Source organism: Eptatretus burgeri, chromosome 9, assembly GCF_056783735.1.
Source record: "Eptatretus burgeri isolate ZD-2024b chromosome 9, Ebu_testis_v1, whole genome shotgun sequence".
Lineage (NCBI taxonomy): Eukaryota > Metazoa > Chordata > Myxini > Myxiniformes > Myxinidae > Eptatretus > Eptatretus burgeri.
Window position 1 is genome coordinate 93419890 of NC_140969.1, and position 22875 is coordinate 93442764.

General features: G+C 47.3%; 1 protein-coding gene across 13 annotated transcripts in view; it reads right to left on the minus strand.

Moving 5' to 3' along the window:
* LOC147020629 (papilin-like) overlaps positions 1-22875 on the minus strand; it is a 210456-nt gene that overhangs the window by 155558 nt on the left and 32023 nt on the right. For all 13 annotated transcript variants that reach the window (XR_015061900.1, XM_085896135.1, XM_085896136.1 and 10 more), the window contains exons 3-5: positions 17400-17509; positions 3297-3357; positions 2946-3048 (exon numbers count right to left, since the gene is read on the minus strand). Coding sequence is in view for 12 of the 13 variants with exons in the window: in XM_085896135.1 (XP_085752261.1) it covers positions 2946-3048; positions 3297-3357; positions 17400-17509 (274 nt within the window). In the remaining variant the exon portion in view is untranslated. The remainder of the gene's footprint in view (positions 1-2945; positions 3049-3296; positions 3358-17399; positions 17510-22875) is intronic.

The window sequence follows — 22875 nt, forward strand, 5'->3', positions numbered from 1 at the left end:
CCACTGATAGGCCAGATCTGCATCCAGACCTTAACCAGCTTGTTCTTGTTCTTGTCACCTACCCACCTACTCATCCACCAAGTTTTGTCATAACCCGTCCTCAACTTTTTGATATATCGTGCTGTACTGCATATCGTTTTTGGCCATATCTCTCAATTGTGACGAATCACTTAAAATTCTAGTTTCTGATCTGGATACAGATCCAGATAATCACCAAAATCTCATCAATTCCTCTTTGTCATACACCCAACCTGTCCACAAAGTTTCATCCGAATCCGCACATACTTTTTGAGATATCCTGCTCACAACCAGACAAACAAACAAAGAAAGATGTCATGCATATCATGATACCTGCAAAATCCAAATAAACAATATGCTTCAAGATTTTGATTGGTGAATCAATTCTGTGACCCAATATGCAAATTCTGTTCAAACTGGCAGAGTGCCCAGCCGAAGGATGGGTCGAGTTTGTGCATTACTTGCTGAAAAAAGTATAGTCTGTGTATTGCAAGAAGATATAGATGTTTGTGGGGTGTGCATCTAAAGGGTCGAATGGGTTCTACAGGTCTAAAAGGTCTAAGGTGTCTAATAGGTGTAAAGGTCTCAAGGTTCTCAGTGTTTGAAGGGTCCATAGGGCTCTATAAGTGTATTAAGAAGTCTAAAGATCTAAAAGGTATTTTCCAATTGTAGTTAGGGTCTAAAGGGGTCTAAGGTGTCTAATGGGTCTAAAGAGTCGAAAGGGTATGATGCAGCAGTAGTTACAGGTATAAAGGGTTGAAAGGTTTAAGGAGTCTAAAGTGTCTGAAGAAGCCCAGGTGTCTAAAAGATCTAAAGGTCAAGGGGTCTAAGCAGTCGAAAGTGTGTAAAGATCGTCAGGAGTGTGAAGGGTCGAAACTCTAAAGGGTCTCAAAAGGTCTGCAAGGGTTGAAAGGAGTCTAAAGGGTGTAAGCATCTGAACTCTAAAGTGTGAAATGGTATAAGGGGTTTAAGGGGGTATATAAAGGATCATGAAAGATTTGAAGGGTTTTAACGGTCTGAAGGGTTCTTAAGGTCTAAAAGGTACGTTCCAATAGTCCGTAATTAAGACATAGTCATGGTCCAATAATAAGTAATTAATAGACGTACTCACAGTCCAACTCAAGTTCAAACTATGTAATTAATAGGCACACACAGAGGGGTCGCCCGAGACTTCACCTCGACGAGGGTTCACAGTCTGACCATGTTTTTATTTTCCATATATGTAGTATATGCATTAAGTGAATTGGATGGAAATTGACGATCCATGTGATCTTGACCTTTGTTATTTTGACTCATTACCCTAAAAAAAAATTGGCTTCTTGCTTGTGACTACCATTACCTGGTGGTTGTTTCCTGAAGATCAGAGAAAATATGTGACCTGTTGGCAATTGACATACAGAAAGCCAGCCAGACAGACAGAATAACAGACCAGACAAACTAATATACTTGCGAATTTTCGATTTCGCAAGTAACAAACAGACAAACAGAGGTGAATACATAACCTCCATCCACCTTCGACGGCAGAGGTAACCATTGAATCGGAAGTTTACCGCCATTGACACACCCTCTTTTACACCACCTTTTTTAACGTGTTAAATTATCCGTGCCTGTTGTTAGTCTCCTTTCTGATGTCCCTAAAAACAGGAGGTTCCCTATTTGGATTGAGGTTCAATTTTGTTTGACTGCCAGACAGACAGACAGACAGACAGACAGACAGACAGATGCAATTGCATTACCGCGCTGTGCGCAAGCACACTCAGGATGAGATATTGTACAATTTGCTAAATCCATAGCTAAAGTCGTGCTAAACTTCAGGCTCGTGTTCTAATTCATGTTCAACAGTGTTCAAAATATACAATTCAAATTCCTCAAACATAGACTGATATCTGTGAACCAATTGCTGAAATCCACTCTATACAGGTAAATGGAGGGCTCGAACCGGTGGGGTCATTATAATGGCTTTAGAGAGTCAGCCAGCACCCGAGCTATTTTTTGACTGTGTAGCTTCATTCCATACCTGAACTTGGTGGGAGCGGGGAGGAAATGTTATGTTGTTTCCAAATACTGTTGTTGGTGTTATTGTTGTTGTTGTTGTTGAATTGCCGGATGTTGCGGCTTGTTGTGAAGATACATGGTGACGTAAGAGGAAGTGGGATGGGGATGCAGGGAGAGATGCCATCTTGGAAATGGGAACGTTACGTGCTGTGGAATAAATGTACTTGTGTCTTATAATTAATCACACTGTTTCGTATCAGTTTGTGCGACACAACAGCGTGGGGGTAATGAGGTTCTGCCAAACAATAAATGTAGCATTCCCAGTGCTATACCTCAATAGATCTTTGACAAGCTCATCTGTATTTAACAGAGAAATGCATAAAAAAAAAACAAAAGATACCTCTCTGGTCGATAGAACTTACTTCCAGAGGCTGTTCTGTCTCACCCTTCCCTCCAAGACTTCAAGTCAGCAGTGCGCCTCCACATCCTGTCATCCCCAATTCAGACCCATGATCTTTATACCCCCATTAACTTTTTCTAACCCAACCATCTTTCTTGCTAGTTTCAGTGTTTCCTCCCGTCCTCCCTCTCCTTTTTGCCTGTTCATTCATTTCCTTGATGTATGTCCTATTGTCAGTTCTACCTTGCTCTTCCACGAGCCTACTTATGTAAAACTAAAAAAAGAATAAAATTAATTGTTATTGTATGTACAGTACTGTACTTCTTGTTTCATGAAAAGTTGAGTTTGCTTGTTTTACAAAGACGTTGCCCAATCTGCCAGTGAGGAAAGTTTCATTCTTTATTCACCATCACTTATTACCTGACCTTTCACCTTTACTCCAACCCTCTGTTGACCTTAATATCCCAAAAGCTGAATGCATATTCCGATGAAGACAAGTGCTGCAACGAGTGCGATTCCACACCATACCAACCTCCATAGAAAGGGGTCCACTTGTAGTAACGCCCCCCAAGGTCATGTTCGTCGTATTTCGAGCACTGCACCTCACGGAAATCTCGAGAACCTGCTGGACAATCCTGGTGAGCAACAACAAGAAATAAAGAATGGCAACATGTGCAGACTTCAAATAAAGAAAAGAAATTCAAATTCTTGAACCGTTATATTTAACGGTAAAGGAAACCAAAATGACCAATTTAAAGAAGATGGCAAATCAACGTTTGAACATTTCAAGGTACTGCTAACCACAACGGACAAAAGGTTGATATCAAGACCTTATATATGGAAGCCATAAACAATATGCTCTGGCTTGTCGAGGAATTCTCACCTCTGCATTACAGGTTCTGTGCATTCTCGCTGGCCCCAGACAATCTGTTACTCCACCTGGCCTGAGGGTGTTGTAACAAGAGACAAGAAGTGCACACAGAAAAGGGGACTTTTGGCTAAATGCTTGCGACTAAATTTATTCTAACAGGCCAATGCCTTCAGGTAAAATAACATCGTCTGCGTAATATCATTAAGTTGTCACCATGGTGTCTATAAATTCTTCTTCAATGGAGAAGAACAGAGTTCTTTTCACTTTTCTGGTTATTAACCAGACAGACTAAGTGGTGGTGTGACTGTTAGAGCGTCTGCTTTGAGTTTGGGAGGTTGGTGGTTTGACCCCGACCCTGGCTGAGTCGTACAACAATGACTTAAAAGGCATACCAAAAAATGGTACGTGCTGCTTCTCGGTTTTACGGTCAGTATTTCAAAAGAATAGAGCATGGACAACCACCATTGTGCAGGCTTGATGAGCCGAATGGCTTCTGAGTCGAAGTTCCCTGTAAGCGAACACATATTATTATATCACAAAACCTATAAGCTTGACTGTAGATTCTCGTTAAAACAAATCACCTTTGAGATATTTCCATATAAAGATCACGGTGACAGAGGGGTGAGGTCGACACATTAGCATTGGAGCAGAGACAACAGGGAGAGATATTTTTGCGAAGATAAAAATGGGGAAACATTCTCAACGTTTATTGACTCCACCACCAGAGGCTATGTTTTCACCCTGTTTGTTTGTCTGTCTGTCTGTCTGTCTGTCTGTGAGCAAGATATCGCAACAAGTTATGGATGGATTCAGCAAAAATCTGATGGACCGGTTGAGCTTGTGACAAGGACGAATTGCTTCGATTTTGGTGAAGATCCGGATCTTCACCATTGAGAGGCGTGACAAAAAACGATATATAGCACGATCTCTCAAAAAAGTAAAGGACGGATTCGGACAAAACTTGGTGGACGAGTTGGTTAGGTGACTAGAACAAGCCGATTAGATTCTGGTTCAGGTCAGAATCCAGATCCAGCCTATCAGTGGGATACAAAACGTAAACTCTTCAGTCTCACAGAAGTATGCGCTCTACCGAGTGATGTTCTAGTTACAAATAATTTTCCTCCATTTTCAGCTTTTATTAATAACTAGAAGTCCCGTGAACCCATTGGGTTCCCGATATGACAGCGGTTGATGAAAAAAATCATTTCAAGAGAGAGAGAGAGAGAGAGAGAGAGAGAGAGAGAGAGAAAAAGATAGCTCCAGCAAACTATACCGCTGAGGTTGTTTGCATTGATCAAATTCTCCCGAAGAGTACTTGACTGAATCGGGAATTGATTTTTTAATAATTTTTTCGTTGCCCGATTTGAACGAAACTTGATATTGCACACCGCAGGAGAATGGTGAGTAAGGTGGCCCCAAAATTTTTGCGCTATCATGTACCATTTTGGCTGTATTTCGGGAACATACATATATACATACATACAAGATGAGTTTTAGTAATATATAAATGAGAAGAAGCCCATGGTAAAAAATACCATGATATAAATAGGAAGCTTTTTATTCTTGCACTGGTTGAAAGAGCTCAATACAAAGATGCGAGGTTATACAAGTCTTCAAAGGAACGAAAAATATTTTTTCGGGAGCGATTGAGGCAGCGGTATGTTGCCTATACACCACCCAGGTTCGACGTCTTTGTTTGATCCTCATTTATACTATCTATAAAAGGAGCCGTGTGTGTGTGTGCGCGAGTTTCACCCATTGGTTTGACAGTTCAACCTAACTCTACCCACAATCTATACTACGGCTGCCAAATTTGGAACCCTTTACAACCCATTCAAATTTACCCTTTAGAACCATTATAACCCTTTAGAATTACCCTTTAAAATCCTTTAGCATTTACCCTTTAGAATTATTTCTCTCAAGCAGCGCTTTTACTGCAGTGGTCATACAGGTTTGCTATCATTTGACTATTTTCTCTTAAAATTGTGATGGGTTTCTGTAAAGTCAGTAATCACATGATGGAGGAGCAAAAAATGTTCCATATGCCACTGTTTAGATGTAGGAATGCCCATTTGCTTTTATGAGCGTCAGTAGGGTGAGAGTAAATATAGGACAGCTTTGGAAGGGGTGGGGATTGAGGACTTTTAGTTGTGGGGGTGGGGGTGGGTTGAAGGCTTGAGTGTGGGGGATCAATATATGTATAAATAAATAAATTTTATATATATATATATATATATATATATACATATAAATATGGGAAAAAAATTAAAATGTTTCTATACATATATATGGATGTATATACAGTGTGTGTGTGTGTGTGTGTGTGTGTGTGTGTGTGTGTGTGTGTGTGTGTGTGTGTGTGTGTGTGTGTGTGTGTGTGTGTGTGTGTGTGTGTGTGTGTGTGTGTGTCTGCGACCGCCGTTTCTCAACAACCACCGGTCCGATCTGATTGAAACTTGCCAGGAATATTGCCGGGGACACGCGGATGTGCCTTTTCAAGGTCTGATATGAATCGGACAAGCGTTTCCCAAGTTACGGCCATTTATCTGTCAACCAATGACAAGACACGGTGCTATGACGTCAGGAATGACGTTGCAATTAATGGGTTTTTTTTTTTTGCACGATTGACGTCGCAATTCCACTGCTTCTTCATTTGGTATGATGTCACACTCAACACTGGGGACCTGAGTATGTGCCTTTTCAAGGTTTGATATCGTTCTTCATCCGTTTCAGCTGTTTCCCAAGGTTTGAAAGCTGTTTTTTTTTTCCCCAAGGTTTGAATTAATTGTTCAAATCTTAAATATTATTTCTGAGTTTGTGGTTTCGTGTCGCGCTATCTTCGACTTTGTTCTGCGCTCGAGTAACGTGATATTCGGCTTACATTATCTCAAAGACCATATGAGGTGCATGGTACAAACAAAAAAAGTAAATAAAATGGTTCTGAAACAGTGAAATCGTATTCCACTTACTGCATTAAAGTAAAATTACTACTGATACTCTGCATCAGTTCCTTTCTCAAACACACACACACCCCAACATGTCGCGCAGAGCACGGGTTATGCTAGTTATTAATTAATCCCAAGGTTTGAATTTTGCCAAGGGAAACAGCTGTTTCCCAAGGGTTTGAAAGCTGTTTTTTCCCAAGGTTTGAATTAATTGTTGTGCTTGGTAGACATTTGTGAATACTTTTACAGGGGGAGGGGGGGAGAGGAGGGGGCGAGAGAAGGGGGCGAGAGAAGGGGGCGAGAGAGAGGCGTCAATTCAAGAGAGGGGAGGGAGAGAGGGGAGGAAGAGAGGGGAGGAGAGAGGGGGAGAGAGGGGGAGAGAGGAGGGGAGGAGAGGAGGGGAGGAGAGGAGGGGAGGAAAGGGGGGAGGAGAGAGGGGCGAGAGAGGGGAGGGAGAGAGGGGAGGGAGAGAGGGGAGCGAGAGAGGGAGGGAGAGAGGGGAGGGAGAGAGGGGAGGGAGAGAGAGGCGTCAATTTAAGAGAGGGGGAGAGAGGAGGGGGCGAGAGAGGGGACGGGAGAGGGGGTGAGAGTGGGGGCGAGAGAGTGGGGGTGAGAGAGGGGGCGAGAGAGGGGGCGAGAGAGGGGGTGAGAGAGGGGGGAGAGAGGAGAGGGAGAGAGGGGAGGGAGAGAGGGAGGTGAGAGAGAGGCGTCAATTCAAGAGAGGAGGAGAGAGGAGGCGGCAAGAGAGGGGACGGGAGAGGGGGTGAGAGTGGGGGCGAGAGAGAGAAGCGAGAGAAGGGGGAGAGAGGAGGGGCGAGACTAGGGGGAGAGAGGGGGCAAGAGAGGGGGCGAGAGAGGGGGGAAAGAGAGGGGGGAGAGAGAGGGGGGCAAGAGAGAGGAGGCGTCACAATTCTTATTCTTCGTTTGATATGACGTCACAATTTACACTGGGGAACTGATTATGTTTCCCAGGTGTTTCCCAAGTTATGGCCATTTATGATACGGTTGGTCCAATCTAATTGAAACAATGCCCCAATCCAGTCGTCGTTTACGAGAGTGAAGGAACGAAGCTGCACATACTGGCACGCACCAGTATATATATATATATATATATATATATATATATATATATATATATATATATATATATATATATATATATATATATATATATATATATATATATATATATATATTGTTGCGGTATTCGCGCCCGCCGGCGTGCTGACGGCCACGTAACTCGAATCACGGCACGTCGCCCACCGGACGGACAATCCAGTCGTGACCCTCTCGGACTAACGCCGGGAACCAGTCACGGGTGGACCTTTCGGTCTCACCGCGATCGAGCCAATCAGCCCCCACGTGGGATAGGGTTGCTCGCCAAATTCGACCTACCTAAGTACCCACGCGGAGGGTAGACCGGGCGATCGCACCTCGCCGCAGGTCGACTTCGGACACGGGCCACTTAAGCGACCCGTTCCGTACTATCAGAATAACCGAGCGGTGTTATCGTCGACCTCGACGGTTCGATTAATTATCGGGCGTATTCAGCCCACTACCAACCCTTTACGTGAAGCAAGATGAGGATTCAATGGAGGAAAAGACGAAGCGAAGCGGGAGAACAGTTCAACAATAAAGCACATTTATTCGCGGCACACGGGAAGCACACAAATACAATTCCACCAAATGCACACAAAAAAAAGAAAACACAATTCCATTTACACAAAAAGCAAATATAAAAGTGAAAACACAGTGCAGAGCTAATACCGACTACCGAGCACACGGCAACACTTATACAATTCTACTTCACAGACGGCGCCGACAACACATACCCAAAACCAAGGAAAAGAAATACCCCCAAGAATGAGGCGGGCCTGAGGCCGAGACCGGGTCGCGCCTACCCGTCTGGTGATAAGACGCGGAGCGGCGATGGCGCCTCACTCCGCGGGCCTCGCGGACAGTGCCTGGCAGGGGGTGGGAAAGGGGCCCCCTTGGTCGCACTATCTCAGCGCGGGGGAAACAGGAGGGGGTTGCTGATGCTCGGGGTATAGAGGATCTTTATTATCCCTGGTGTGCGTCTCCACCTCGGCCAGGTCGCGCTGCCGGCCTTCCTCGGGCGTGCAGCTCCCGGCACCGTCGCGAGCACCCCCTCGTCTGCCTTCGCCGCTGCCGCCTCTCCGCCTCTGGACTCTCCACCCTGGACTCTTCTTTGGACTCTCCTCGTTCGACTCTCTTCAGCTTCTCCAGCTACTGCAGGCTTCGGGCTCCAGACTTCCACACTGCTCTGACTGACGAACACGGTCCTTTTATCCCCCCGTAGCTTCGCCTTTGACCCCCTCCCTTTGACCTTTCACCTCGCTCCCCATTGGCCCGAGAAAAAGTGGGCGTGAAGGCTTTTTGATCCACAAATTTGCATATATCGATCGTTCTGGAGGCGGGGCCAAATCGCCCCTCGCTCACCGATTAGACGGCAAAAAGTGGGCGTGTGTCGTTTTTGATCCGTTTTTGAAGCACAAAATCCGTGATTTTGTACACGCTGTTCAACGTGCGCCCTGCACGAGTCCAACACCGGTACCCACAGCGGGGCAAGAACGGTGGCGATGCTACGGTTGCGAGGTGTGACGTGAAGGTCGTGGCGGTTGTGGTGAAGCGGCGTTGTGGTTGGTGGTTGATGTTGTGGTTGTGGTGGTAATCATGGCGGTTGGTCCAAAATAAAGATAGTAAAAGAAAAACGGCTATCCTGAAGAGTCGCAGCTCGCATAAATGACATGTATTCCCACTAGACAACGGGTTTGGGCCTAACTACACATATACTTGCCGAGATACCTCACCTAAGGGACCTGAATGGTGGTTTGCGAATCTGGTAACCACAACACTACCCCCTTCGCTTTTTACAGACTCGTCCCGAGTCGTCAAATTTTCGTGTGCCATCATGTGTAGTTTTCCCCTAGTACATTTTACCTACGGATCCCTGAGTGCGACATTCATGGTATTCGTGTCCCCAAAATAAATAACCTGAGGGCTGCGTAACTATCTAAACAAACTCACTCACACGGACGACTTAAATAAAATTGCCGGCGCTAGACAGACATGCCGGGGGCGCACTCATATTTACAGTACATCTTAACCTTAACTTACAAATTTTACACTAAACCATGGCCCAGGATCATTGAACTCTGCAAAAAGAAAGCAGTTAGCAGGGAGCCAGGCTGCCCGCATGCAGTCTCTGGCTCAAACAATGCAGGTGACAGGGAACGTGGCTGGCTGCTCACACGCAGTCCAAGGCCTTCCCTTTTGAACTGAACGCAGTGAACCACAACGGTGCATGGGCTGCACAAACGCAGTCTCCGTGCCAGCTCAAGTGGCACACGCAATGAGCACAACGAATGAATGGATGAATGGATGGACGCAAAACACGGTGCACGGGCCGCCACTGCAGGCCCGTGTTGTAGCTGCCAACAGGGCAGTTCTCGCAGCTTGCAAACTGTTGCCTTGATCCTGGCGCACATGGAAATGAACAGGGGGGGCAAAGCAAAAATTGAACAGGGCTGGTGAACGTGGGCAGTGGGCATGGCATGGCAAAGGTGAGCAGGCAAACACAGCCCGCAGAAGAAGGCCGCTGCAGGCAAACACAGCCCGCAGAAGAAGGCCGCTGCAGGCAAACACAGCCCGCAGAAGAAGACCGTTGCAGGCAAACACAGCCGGCAGATGAACTGGCCGGCACAGGCCTCGAAGAAAAACAGCCAGCAGATGAACTGGCCGGCACAGGCCTTGCAGCACACAGCTGCCGATGAACTTGGCCGGCCTCCGCCTTGAAGCAAAACACGGCCAGCCGATGAAGTTGGCCAGCTCTTGCCGTTCAGTGGAGGTTGGTGGAGGGAGTGCGGTGGTGCTGGCCACTTGGAAGGCGGGCTCGGACCTACCTACCTGTCTCCCTCCCAACCTATCGCCTTTGCCTGTCACTGTACATACCCACTCCCTTAATTTGTCAAACCCCAATTTAGCCCCAACTTATTTTTTTTTGTTGTTTTTATTTTTACTCCCCCACTATAAATCGTCCCCTAACCCCCTTTATCGTCCTTGTTCGGCTAACCTATCCTGTCACCTAGCCTACTCCCAACCCCTACGTTCCCTTCCCGGAGGGGAATAAGGGAGAGCTAACGTCCTGTGTCGAGGCCCAACGAAGCCTCAGAATGGCCTCCCCAGAGTTCGGCGATCTAACCAAAGTGGGTCCAGCGGCCCACAACGACAGCGAGGGGATGGATGGTGCGGAGGGGTACATCTCCTAATCTACCCTAACCATTTAACTGTTAAACTACCCCGGGGCTTTCAACAAGCGCCTCTCGCTTAAACTATTGTTTCTAACAACCCAGATTCCCGTCGCCTGTGTTGGTGTCCTCACAATTTCGGGCCTCGCCCCCCAATTTTCTCTCCGTGCCCTCACACGGTCTCCTGGCTGGGACACGTGGCTCCCTTTGGCAGGCACGACCCTCTGCCGAATCTCACGCTATGGCACCCCCGGGCACTACACTGCCTCCGAGCCTACCAGCTCCCTAACACCGGGGAGTGCCCCCCATGGCACCTCCCCTGAAACGCACACGTGGCAGGCCGGCCTCCCGGGCCCCTTTCCGAGGGTCACCCGTGCCCACAACACTGCCCACGCGGCTAATGGCGCCCCGGGCCCCCGCACCAAGCAGGCGCACCCGTGCCCACTACTCTATCCCGGCCCCCCATGGGCCCATGGCCTACCGCGGCCGACTAGCCTGGTGCCCGGGGTACCCACTCAGCGATACTCACCTTTCGCAGCCACGCTCCCAAGCCCGTCAACAGGGCTCCTGCACCCCTCCAAATGGGTTTCGAGCCTACACTCCCACCAACAACAAAACGACCTCCATTTTTCAATTTGACTAACCCCCTAACTCAGTTTACTCTGACCCCGGGGTCCCTTGGGCGGGAGTAACTCCTCCCCCCAATCACTCATCGCACCATGCATTCCCCATTCACTCCACACACACAGACCCGCTGGCGTCACTCACTCAACATGTCTCCACCTCATAACTCACCAACTCTTCAACACACACACCACTGAACTCTGCCATCCTTCTAACTATCTCCCCTAACTAACTCGTGCTCCCACGTCGTCCCTTAAACTACAGCACGTTCCTTTTAACACTACGTAGCTAAGCTACGTCCCCACTACACATCCACAAGTCTGTCACTGTCTTCAAATAAATCATTTCATTTCCCAACCTAAAGCTCACTAAATCCCTCTAACTAATCCATTCCACGGACTCCATGAGGACTTACCCCTGCCCCATGAAGTCGGTCTAGCTAAGCTAACCCTTCCCCCTAACTAGTTTCCATCCTGTGCCCAGGGGTCAAGGGGGTCTTCCACCCTTAGCCCAGAAATCCTGTGCACCCGAAAGTGAGGCTTGCTTTTTTTTTTTTTTTCCATGCGCAGCACCTGCGCGGCAACTCAGAGCTCGCGCACTTTGCACCTGCCCGTGACGTCATGCAGCTGCACGTGTTCCTCGTCCCTCCTTGGACGGTGCCATCCGGCAGAGATACCCCTCCTGCCGGATTCCAACCCCACGTGCAGCCATGACGTCACCGTGCGCAGAAAAAAAAAAACAAGCCCCCCGTCTCGAGGGGTTCCCCACGCGAACACATGTGCTTTGCCCGTTGGAGCTTAACACACACGATCGCGTGGAGAACCCGTCCGGTCCAAATCCATTTACCTGCCTAACTTTGTCCGTCCGCGGGATCGGCAAATCCACCGCGTGCGTTTCCGGACCGGGACTTCACTCTCGCAAGCGAGCACGTGGCGGTCTCGTGCGTTGCACAGCACGAACCGCGTGCTCACTGCTGGGTGAACCCGGCACGGTCCCCGAAATAGCTACAGCCGCTACTCGGCTTTCGTTCCTCCCATGTCGCCGTCGTCGCCATTCGACCCACGCACACCTGCGTGTTACGACGCACACAGTCCACTCCATCACATTCACACGGGGAGACGCGGCTGCGTGCTCCCGCATGCCAACCGACATCTCCCTCTCATACCGCTCTCTCACACACACGGTCTCCCTGGCACACAGCGACCTTGCACACGGCCGTTCACTCACGCGTGCCTCACTACTCACACAAACCATACTACTCACACGTGGTGCTCCATTCACTCGCGCGGGGGCACTCACCCGCGGTGCCTCACCCACACACGCGAGGGCACTCAACCGCTGTGCCTCATCCACACACCGTGCCTCACTCATACACGCGGGGGAACTCACCCGCGGTACCTCACTCATACACACGGCGACACTTACACACGCGGTCTCTTCCACACAACGTCCCTCACTCATACACGCGGGGGCACTCAACCGCGGTGCCTCATCCACACACCGTGCCTCACTCATACACGCGGGGGCACTTAACCGCGGTGCCTCATCCACACACGCGGGGGCACTCACCCGCGGTTCCTCACTCATACTGGCCGTTTCACTCACACACACGGCCTCTTCCATACACGGTGCCTCATCCACACACGGCGTGCTGGGAAGCACGTACTCTGGCACCATCGCCACCACACCACTCACACACGGGGTCGCTTCCACACACGGGGACGCACTCACGCCTTGCACCACACACACAGGGACAACCACACTGGGGATTCGAGTCCCCACAAGGGTCTCCGGGGCCTCTACACCCCCCAAGCTTTCCGTGCACCTGTCCACAGCACTCGTCCCCTCAACCTCGCAAAGCACGACCGAACTCACCTGGTCGTGACTCGCCTCAAGGGGGCATACTCCCTCCCCTCGTTCCTGGAGGAGGTCATCCAGGTGCTCGCACCGGGTCTCTACCCAGTCCGCCAGCTCACCCCCATTATCCTCCACTACCTCTGTGTGTGTGTGCGTCACTTACCCCGTCTTCCTCGTGTAGTCTTTCCTCTATTTTTTCTATCTCCCGTGTCTCTCCCAACTCTTCACCCTTTACCTCCCTTGTCTCAACTATTATTTCCTTTGTCACGGCCTTCATGCCCGCCTGCAGGCATCGGCCCATGTTCTGCGTCTCACCCCGGAACTTTTTCATTTCTTCCTTCATGTTTGCTTCCATTCCGTTTATTTGCTTGTTCATTTCGTTTTTCATTTCATTTGTATTTGTATCCATCTTCTCGTTCATGTGTTGTGTATTCGCATCCATCGTCGTTTTCACTTCATTCATTTGCTTGTTCATGTCTTTCATTTCGTTTTTTATTTCATTTGTCATTGCCGCCAGCATGGCGCATAGCTGGGCCACGTCGGGTGCGCTTGAGTGAGCCGTTTCGGCAGGGGTTGGGGAAGGGTCTTGGTGGAGAGGGGGGGGGAGGTGTCATACACCGCGGCCGCTGCCGCACCCACCTCGGGCCCTGGGTTCAGTTGGGCGAGTCCGTGTTCCTGCACAATCAACATTTCCTGCTCGGGGATTCCATCCTGGACCATGGATTCTACATTACTACACATATACATTTCTAATACCCCCGGCTCCCGCTCGCCTTGAGACGCCATCTTGCTTCTCGTGAAGGGTTAATTTGCTCGCTCGTAATTTGGAGGGAATCGGGGGTCGCTTCTCTCACCCCTGGACCGATTCCCGTGAATTTAGCCGGAGACAGGAGAGCCCGTTTTCCTGTTCTCCGATACCAGTGCCGCGAGGAGGGCGATGGATTTGTATCGCACGACCTGACACCAGTGTTGCGGATTCCGCGCCCGCCGGCGTGCTGACGGCCACGTAACTCGAATCGCGGCACGTCGCCCACCGGACGGACAATCCAGTCGTGACCCTCTCGGACTAACGCCGGGAACCAGTCACGGGTGGACCTTTCGGTCTCACCGCGATCGAGCCAATCAGCCCCCGCGTGGGATAGGGTTGCTCGCCAAATTCGACCTACCTAAGTACCCACGCGGAGGGTAGACCGGGCGATCGCACCTCGCCGCAGGTCGACTTCGGACACGGGCCACTTAAGCGACCCGTTCCGTACTATCAGAATAACCGAGCGGTGTTATCGTCGACCTCGACGGTTCGATTAATTATCGGGCGTATTCAGCCCACTACCAACCCTTTACGTGAAGCAAGATGAGGATTCAATGGAGGAAAAGACGAAGCGAAGCGGGAGAACAGTTCAACAATAAAGCACATTTATTCGCGGCACACGGGAAGCACACAAATACAATTCCACCAAATGCACACAAAAAAAAGAAAACACAATTCCATTTACACAAAAAGCAAATATAAAAGTGAAAACACAGTGCAGAGCTAATACCGACTACCGAGCACACGGCAACACTTATACAATTCTACTTCACAGACGGCGCCGACAACACATACCCAAAACCAAGGAAAAGAAATACCCCCAAGAATGAGGCGGGCCTGAGGCCGAGACCGGGTCGCGCCTACCCGTCTGGTGATAAGACGCGGAGCGGCGATGGCGCCTCACTCCGCGGGCCTCGCGGACAGTGCCTGGCAGGGGGTGGGAAAGGGGCCCCCTTGGTCGCACTATCTCAGCGCGGGGGGAAACAGGAGGGGGTTGCTGATGCTCGGGGTATAGAGGATCTTTATTATCCCTGGTGTGCGTCTCCACCTCGGCCAGGTCGCGCTGCCGGCCTTCCTCGGGCGTGCAGCTCCCGGCAGCGTCGCGAGCACCCCCTCGTCTGCCTTCGCCGCTGCCGCCTCTCCGCCTCTGGACTCTCCACCCTGGACTCTTCTTTGGACTCTCCTCGTTCGACTCTCTTCAGCTTCTCCAGCTACTGCAGGCTTCGGGCTCCAGACTTCCACACTGCTCTGACTGACGAACACGGTCCTTTTATCCCCCGTAGCTTCGCCTTTGACCCCCTCCCTTTGACCTTTCACCTCGCTCCCCATTGGCCCGAGAAAAAGTGGGCGTGAAGGCTTTTTGATCCACAAATTTGCATATATCGATCGTTCTGGAGGCGGGGCCAAATCGCCCCTCGCTCACCGATTGGACGGCAAAAAGTGGGCGTGTGTCGTTTTTGATCCGTTTTTGAAGCACAAAATCCGTGATTTTGTACACGCTGTTCAACGTGCGCCCTGCACGAGTCCAACACCGGTACCCACAGCGGGGCAAGAACGGTGGCGATGCTACGGTTGCGAGGTGTGACGTGAAGGTCGTGGCGGTTGTGGTGAAGCGGCGTTGTGGTTGGTGGTTGATGTTGTGGTTGTGGTGGTAATCATGGCGGTTGGTCCAAAATAAAGATAGTAAAAGAAAAACGGCTATCCTGAAGAGTCGCAGCTCGCATAAATGACATGTATTCCCACTAGACAACGGGTTTGGGCCTAACTACACATATACTTGCCGAGATACCTCACCTAAGGGACCTGAATGGTGGTTTGCGAATCTGGTAACCACAACAATATATATATATATATATCTTCACTGCATTGACGTTGCAATTCACAGATAATTGAATATTTTCAATGAGAGAATCATCATATAATATAGTTACAGGAAAATTTTATACAATCTCATTGCAAAGCATAAAACATGAATCTCTGAGATTTTATAAATGGTCTCGCAATCAAGTTATGGTTCTCGTAAGGGTTCTCGCACTCAACATCACATTTTTTTTGTTTTTGCTTCATTCTCAATTGGTGATCGTGGAATGTTAATAGCACCATAATGGAACCCCAAATGTATAAGCGTAGCGTATTGTAATGAAAATGGACTCATGGATTAAATTATTTCTGTAATTAGCTAATTAGTTATATCATAATTTGCATGGTTAGAAGAGATGTATTGTAAACCCCAATTAAGGTGTTTCTCATTTATTTATTTGATTAATAACGGTTTTCTTTTCTCCTCACTGACCCCGCAACCAATGGTCCTCGAACAGAGTACCATCCAGTTCTCATTTCAATCAGACCAATGCAGGACTTTCAAAATAACGCATGAATTCCAATTCAGAGTTGCACTATGTGTGTTACACTGATTTATGCCCCCCACCCCCATTCCGAAACATGATTAATAGTAAATATCATCATTTCTAAATTACCCTGTGCATAGACAAGCCCCAATTATGACTTTCCCAACAGTGTTAAAAAGCATGAATGTTTGGGTAGAATGCACCATATCTGAACCTTCAGCCTTTCACAGGCTCTTATGGTTCAGAGTTTTTGCAATATGGACTACAAGATAAGCAACTTCTTGAACGAGTTGATCAGGAAGTTTGCCAACTGTTTCATTGTGCAGAAGCACACCCCTTTCTCGCAAGTATGCTTCCAAGTACTTTGGGCTTCTTTAAAAGTTTATTTTTTGTCATTTCATTCTATAATCCGTATGTGCGTCGAGCAATCTGCGGTGGATTACGCAGTTTCAAAAGTGCCGTATAGACAGTGTACTTGAGCCCTCAACCAATGGGCGAGCATGATGATGCCACAATAGGGATGGTTTTGAACCAAGGTTCTGAGAAGAAAGCTCAGTTGAGAGCAGGACCCTCTCTCGGGTGAGAGGTGTGTCGAGTTTGCGCTGAGAACCAGGTGAGTCAGGAGCGTGTGCTCACTCCCCCCAACAGAACTCTTTGCCAGAGTATCACCGGGGTTATATGGACCATCCCCCATTCCCACCGGTAAGAGTAACCAGTCCATGGAGCCTGGGGACACCAACACCGTTTGGCCAGGCTGGCCAGAGACTTGCCTTGTGACATGTCGTGTGTGTGGGAATTGCAGCCTACTTCTCCCATCCAATCCAGACGAGGGTGCCTCACTCGGCTCAACCAGGCCTGAACCAACCTTTTTATTTATTTATTATACCCTTCCTGCATTTTGTAGTCAACCCCCCCCCCCCCACCCACCATCCCCTAGAGGAGGCCCATGGAACTGGTTAAGTAGATTGGACCAGCATCTCAGGAGTCTCTTTCTATACCAGAGGAGGCCAATGGAACTGAGTTTCCCACATGAAAAGAGACCATCTGTATAATATGTATGCAAAGCTGTTTGGCAACAAGGAAGAGTGGAGAAGGGAAGGCAAGTTTCTAAAACAAAATTGACAAAAGGAAGAGAAGAGGGCATGGATATGGGAGAAAAAGCAAGACAGCGGAGCTCCCATCACCACTTAAAATGAGTGTTGTACAGTTAATTTGAGGCAATGCTAAAACATCAAACTGGAAGCATTATGTTTAGCTCGTCATACCTAAGACTCCGGCATGAGCGGCTCCGAACCTCCACGCCGCTTCCACAGCTCCTGCTGCAAGGCCCCCACTCACTCCAGGAATACCAAGCACCTGCTTGTCTCTTTGAAAGCTACGTCATACCAAATCACAGACACAAACAAACATATACCTGTTAATCTATGTCACCTATCTCCAATGCTTCAACCCAGCATTTCATTAAGTCCCATATGATGCTATGAACCAACTTGTGAAGTAAACCCCATAAGATTTTTCTTTTCAAATATCCGAGATATGAACGTTAGCTTGTACCATACTTACAAACCGATGATGGACGGAGTAACTCGGAACTCGTTGGATGGACGGAGCATGAATCTTTCCTCTGCGAGATGTCAAGAATCTCAATGTCGCGTGGTCCACAGTATCCAGTGTATTGTACAGTATTGTACTCTTTGCAGCTATTTTCTTTACGCACATCTTTGCACTCATACACCAGGTATAGTTGCCAGTATTTTACCATTTTCGTGACAACGAACCATAATCATGGCATTTAACATTTCAGTGATATTCCTACAACGAAGAAACGCAGAACCATGACTTTGGAGGTGAAACTGGATGCTATCAAGCTTTCTGATAAAGGTGAAACTTCCTCCAAAATCTTATGTTTGCTCGACCTTCATTGTTCAATCAGAACAATTATTAAAGACAAGACAAGAATGTAACTGCACTTTATTTTAAGAGTATGTTTTATGATTATGATTTTCGATGATTGAAGGGGGATTATGCACTATCATTTTTTGCAAATGTACAATGTTTAATCTTAATTATGTTTTAAATCGGTTTTCTTGGTTTGGTTGTAGAAACGAATGACCGTACATCACACAGAGTCGATGCGAAATTGAGTTCCGACTTATGAACATCCGACTTAAAAACAATGGTTCAGAACGCAACCTGTTCGTAAGTCGAGGATTACCTGTACTGCAAAACTGTGGGTTATTGGGAGTATTTAGAAGGCGATTTCTGTTCTCCAGTGTTCAAGTATGTAATTAAATTAAATTAAATGAAGATTGTAAAAGTCGGATAAATAAAATAATTCCAGGTTTTACCGCCATTTTACGCAGTGTCTATTACGCCACCTTATCTAGCACATCACGTTAGTTCTTCATGCCTGTTGTTGGGGCGCCGAAATAGGTGACCCTTATTATCAGTCATTCTGTCTGTTTGTTTGGATGTTTGTTCATTTGTCATCAGCATAATTGGTCGTAAACGTGGGCGGATTTTGACCAAACTCGGGTGGTAGGTACATCTTATGACCTCGTGCTTTGGAAATTGTGATGGTTGCTAGGGACGCTTTGGTCCCCTAGCAACAACCGAAAAACCTTCAAAATCGGTACCGTTCACGCGAAATCAATTCCGAAAGCCATTATCCCACGTAGGGTTATGAAATTTGGCACGAATGATCTCCAGGTAATGCTCTATCAAATATATTTCGGTTTTTGTGATATATGGAATACTTTACCTCCTGCTCGGCGACCCATCACCGCCTACCGGCTTGTTTGTATTTTTAACAACGTTCTTAAAAACAGTAAGTTTCCTGTTTAGAATGACTTTCAATTTTGTTTCAATCACAGACAAGCAGACAGAATTTCAAAAAAAAATTCTCACTCCTCTCTGCGAATGTACGATCAAGACAAATTCAGAGAAAAAGTACTGTAAAACGGCAAACTTGTCTTCTGATTCTTGTTCAAAATATCACATTCAGGTGAAATAAGTTATTCCTCAATCATAATCTGATGATCATAAACTGATCAGACAGATGGACAGATGGACGCACATGAACCAATTGCTTAACCCCGCTTTCCGCTTCATATGCACGGGGAAAAAACTGTAATGCAGACTTAAATTCCTGGTGAAAACTGTTATATTCTATGAGGTTTTAAAAAATCCGATAGGAAAATATGTTATCTGTCATCATTACACTATAACTTTCAATAACCATGCTATTATTTTCCCAAGAACTTGGAAATTGACCAAATGACTTACAACAAACTTCATCATCATCATCATCATTCAAGATCTTGCAAAGTGAGTCAACCAAATGTTTCAGTCGTTCTTGTTCACAACCATATTTCCAGGTCATATTGCCCGCTGGTTGTTAGCATTCAGCGAACACAGTAAAGTAGCACCATTGACATTTCTCTCCATCTGGCATATTGAAACAAATTAACCCTGACTGTATACCACAGTTCCTCAAGATAAATACTTTGACGTCAAAAGGTCTGTGGGACAACTGAGATAAAGAAAACTGAGAAAGAGGGGTGTGGACTGTGAAGTATGAGAGAAAGAACAAAAATGAGGTTGTGAGGATAACAAAGGAAGGTTTCAGATGGGAATGCACAACACAACATAAAACATCAGAACAACAGTTTATTGTCTGATCCTGTCCTGTTGGGAATATAATCCAGACAAACACTAAAAGGTGAATATGCTACATTTGAGCAATCTTATTCAAATTTTATTCTAGTTTTTTTTTTTTTCTTACATATTGCTGACATCACTGGTATGAGGTCTCAGTGGGAAAAAAGGGGGACAAACACACATTTGGTGTATTTTGATTTAAAAATACAGGTGAAACATATTTCAGGTGTTAGAGGAAGTATTATCATCACATGACATACGACTGAAACAAAGCAAAATTGTTTTAAAAGCTTTCATTATTGCCACCTCATCAAAAGTTCATTTTTTGTACAATGGCCATCGAGTAGTGCTATGCCTTACCGCGGCGTAAGATGGAGAGATATCCTGCTGCATGCCCAGGCGTGAACATGGTATGATAGATATCCAATGCTAAAATGTGAAAAAAAAACTGAAAAGTCTCCGTAACATAGTTCTTTGGAGTGAACGACGATTATGAAAGAGGTTGGGGATCAAAAGGCAAAAATTGGGGATTTGAAAATCCGTTGTGCCGGCTGCAAATGGTGCACACCCATTGAAGGGGTTGGTGCATTTCGAATTTTGAAAAATTTACAAGGGCACACAAATAACTTTTGCACAGGAGGAGGCCATTTGGCCCATCCTGCCTGCACTACACCAACCCCAGTTTTGTCACCCATCCACGTATCAGCCACCGACCATGCACACAAGCTAATATTCCCATACCCCACTATCTCCAATGCATCCAGGTACCTATCTAAATCCCATTTAAATTTTCCACCCATCTGCTGCCACGACGTTTCCAGGGAGACCATTGCATGTGCTCACCATTTCGCCGACTGAAAGACCTATATGCGTTAAAATGGTCCTAAATTTCATCTTCTTTACCCTTAATTTATGACTCCCTGGTCCTAACACTGTCCACTCGGCTGAAAAACTGCACATCACCCATCATATCCACACCTTTAATTATTTTAAACATCTCAATCAGATCTCCTTGCAATCACTTCCTTTCCCTATAAAGTCTTGTCTACAACATATGTTCCGCAAAGCTTAGTTTAGCTAACCCCCGAATCGATATATTTACTCGACGCTGTACCCACTCCATGCCGCTGCAGCTATATCCATCCTCAGATGTGGTGACAAAAGCTGCACACAATATTGTAGATGAGGCCTCACTAAACTATTTTATAGTGCGAAACTGCCTCTTTGGATTTATGATTTATCCCCCCCCCCCCGACACAAATACAATGTAAAACCCTGTTTGCTTTACCCATAGCTACCTGACACTGTCCTGTCTGCTTACCCCCCTCAGAATTACCCCCAAAACGTTTTGAAATTATCGTGCCACACATTATTTTCAGCCATATCTCTCAATTATGAGGAATCACTTTAAAAATTCTCGTGAAGATCCAGATTCAGATCTTCACCAAAATCGGACCAATTCGTCTTTGTCACACACCCGACCTGTCCACCAAGTTTCGTCTGAATCTGTCCACATCTTTTCAAGCTATCCTGCTCGCAGACAAACAGACAGACAGACAGGGGTGGAAACATAACCTCTGTCCACCTTCGGCAGGGGAGGTGAAGATACATACTTCACTTTTCAACTAGACCCAGAGCCGTGCACCACACTTTTCACACTTGTGTATCCATGATGTGAAGACTGTATTAAAACTTTCCTTTTCAGGGGATGTGTGGAGTCCACTTATAATTGCCGATGCAAAGCCTGATCTGGAGGAGAAATTGCAGCCGTGAAGGCTGCCTTTGATTCTTGCAAGGAACCAAAAGCCACTGAGATCAAGTTCCGGTGAAGATTGTGGAAGTGGAATCAGTTCACCGGACTGTTCTTTGAAGAATCCTTGCGCATAAGCATCTCAATTTGGTGAGAATCATAAGCATCCCAACTATGCAGTTTGCGAACAGGCTGAGTCGAGTTTTATGGGGTGTGGGTACTTTAGGGAATCCTGAAGAGTTGTGGCGTACCTTCAAGACCACCATACTTGATGTTGCTGGTGGATATCTTGGAATTCACCGGAGGGCGAAAAATAATTTTGTCTCTCAAGGGACACTGGATACCATTGACCATAGGTGCAGGGCCAGGCTGAATGGCAGAGCTGAGCTGTTTAGGGAGTTGAGGTGTAAAACTGTATGTGTGCTGAGGGTGGACAAGGAGGCCTACGTGCGAGGAATCTGTGAGGGGGTAGAGCATCACCTGTGGTCAAGCGATTCTCGTCTTGCTTACAGGGGCATTTGTGTATTGCGTTCCTCCAAGCCTATCCCTCGGTGTACTGCAATTAGAGCGGAGGGTGGTGGGCTCTTGACAGTGAAGTCTGAAGTGACGGCCCGCTCGGCTGGACCAGGCTGATCCACCAGCTGTTGAGTTGGATATCAGGCGAGATACTATCCCTATTGCTGACCCTCCAATCAACTGTGATCCACCTTCGTTTGTGGAAACACAGGCTGCAGTGAACTGCTTGAAATTGCGTAAAGCTCCTGGGATCTCTGTCAACCATGCTGACATCTCAAGGCTGGTAGAAATGCTGTACTCATGTCGTTGCATGCAGTTCTGTGCTCTGCCTGGAACAAAGATATTATCCCAACTGACTGGAATAGGGGCCTTGCTGTCCCCGTCTGGAAAGGGAAGGGCGGTCGCCAGGAATGCAAAAACTAGCGAGGGGTAATGCTACTCTCAGTGCCGGGCAAGGTCTTTGCTCGGATAATTCTTGATCGTGTTCACCACCATCTGTTTGAGCACCAGTGCCAAGAGCACTCAGGCTTTAGACCAAAGAGGTCAATGATTGACTGTATCCTTGCCCTTCGGGTCCTCACCGAATGTAGAGGAGAGTTTTGGCAGGGGCTGCTTGCAGCCTATGTTTTATTTCTGCAAAGCGTTCCTTCAGTGAATCGGGATGCCCTCTGGTGGATTCTTGGTCTTCATGGGGTTCCACCAAAACTGACCGATCTGATGTCTGAACCAGACTCTGGTACTGAGAGTGCTGTGAGATGTGATGACACCATCTCCGACTTATTTCGAGTTGTTACTGGAGTTCGTCAGGGGTGTGT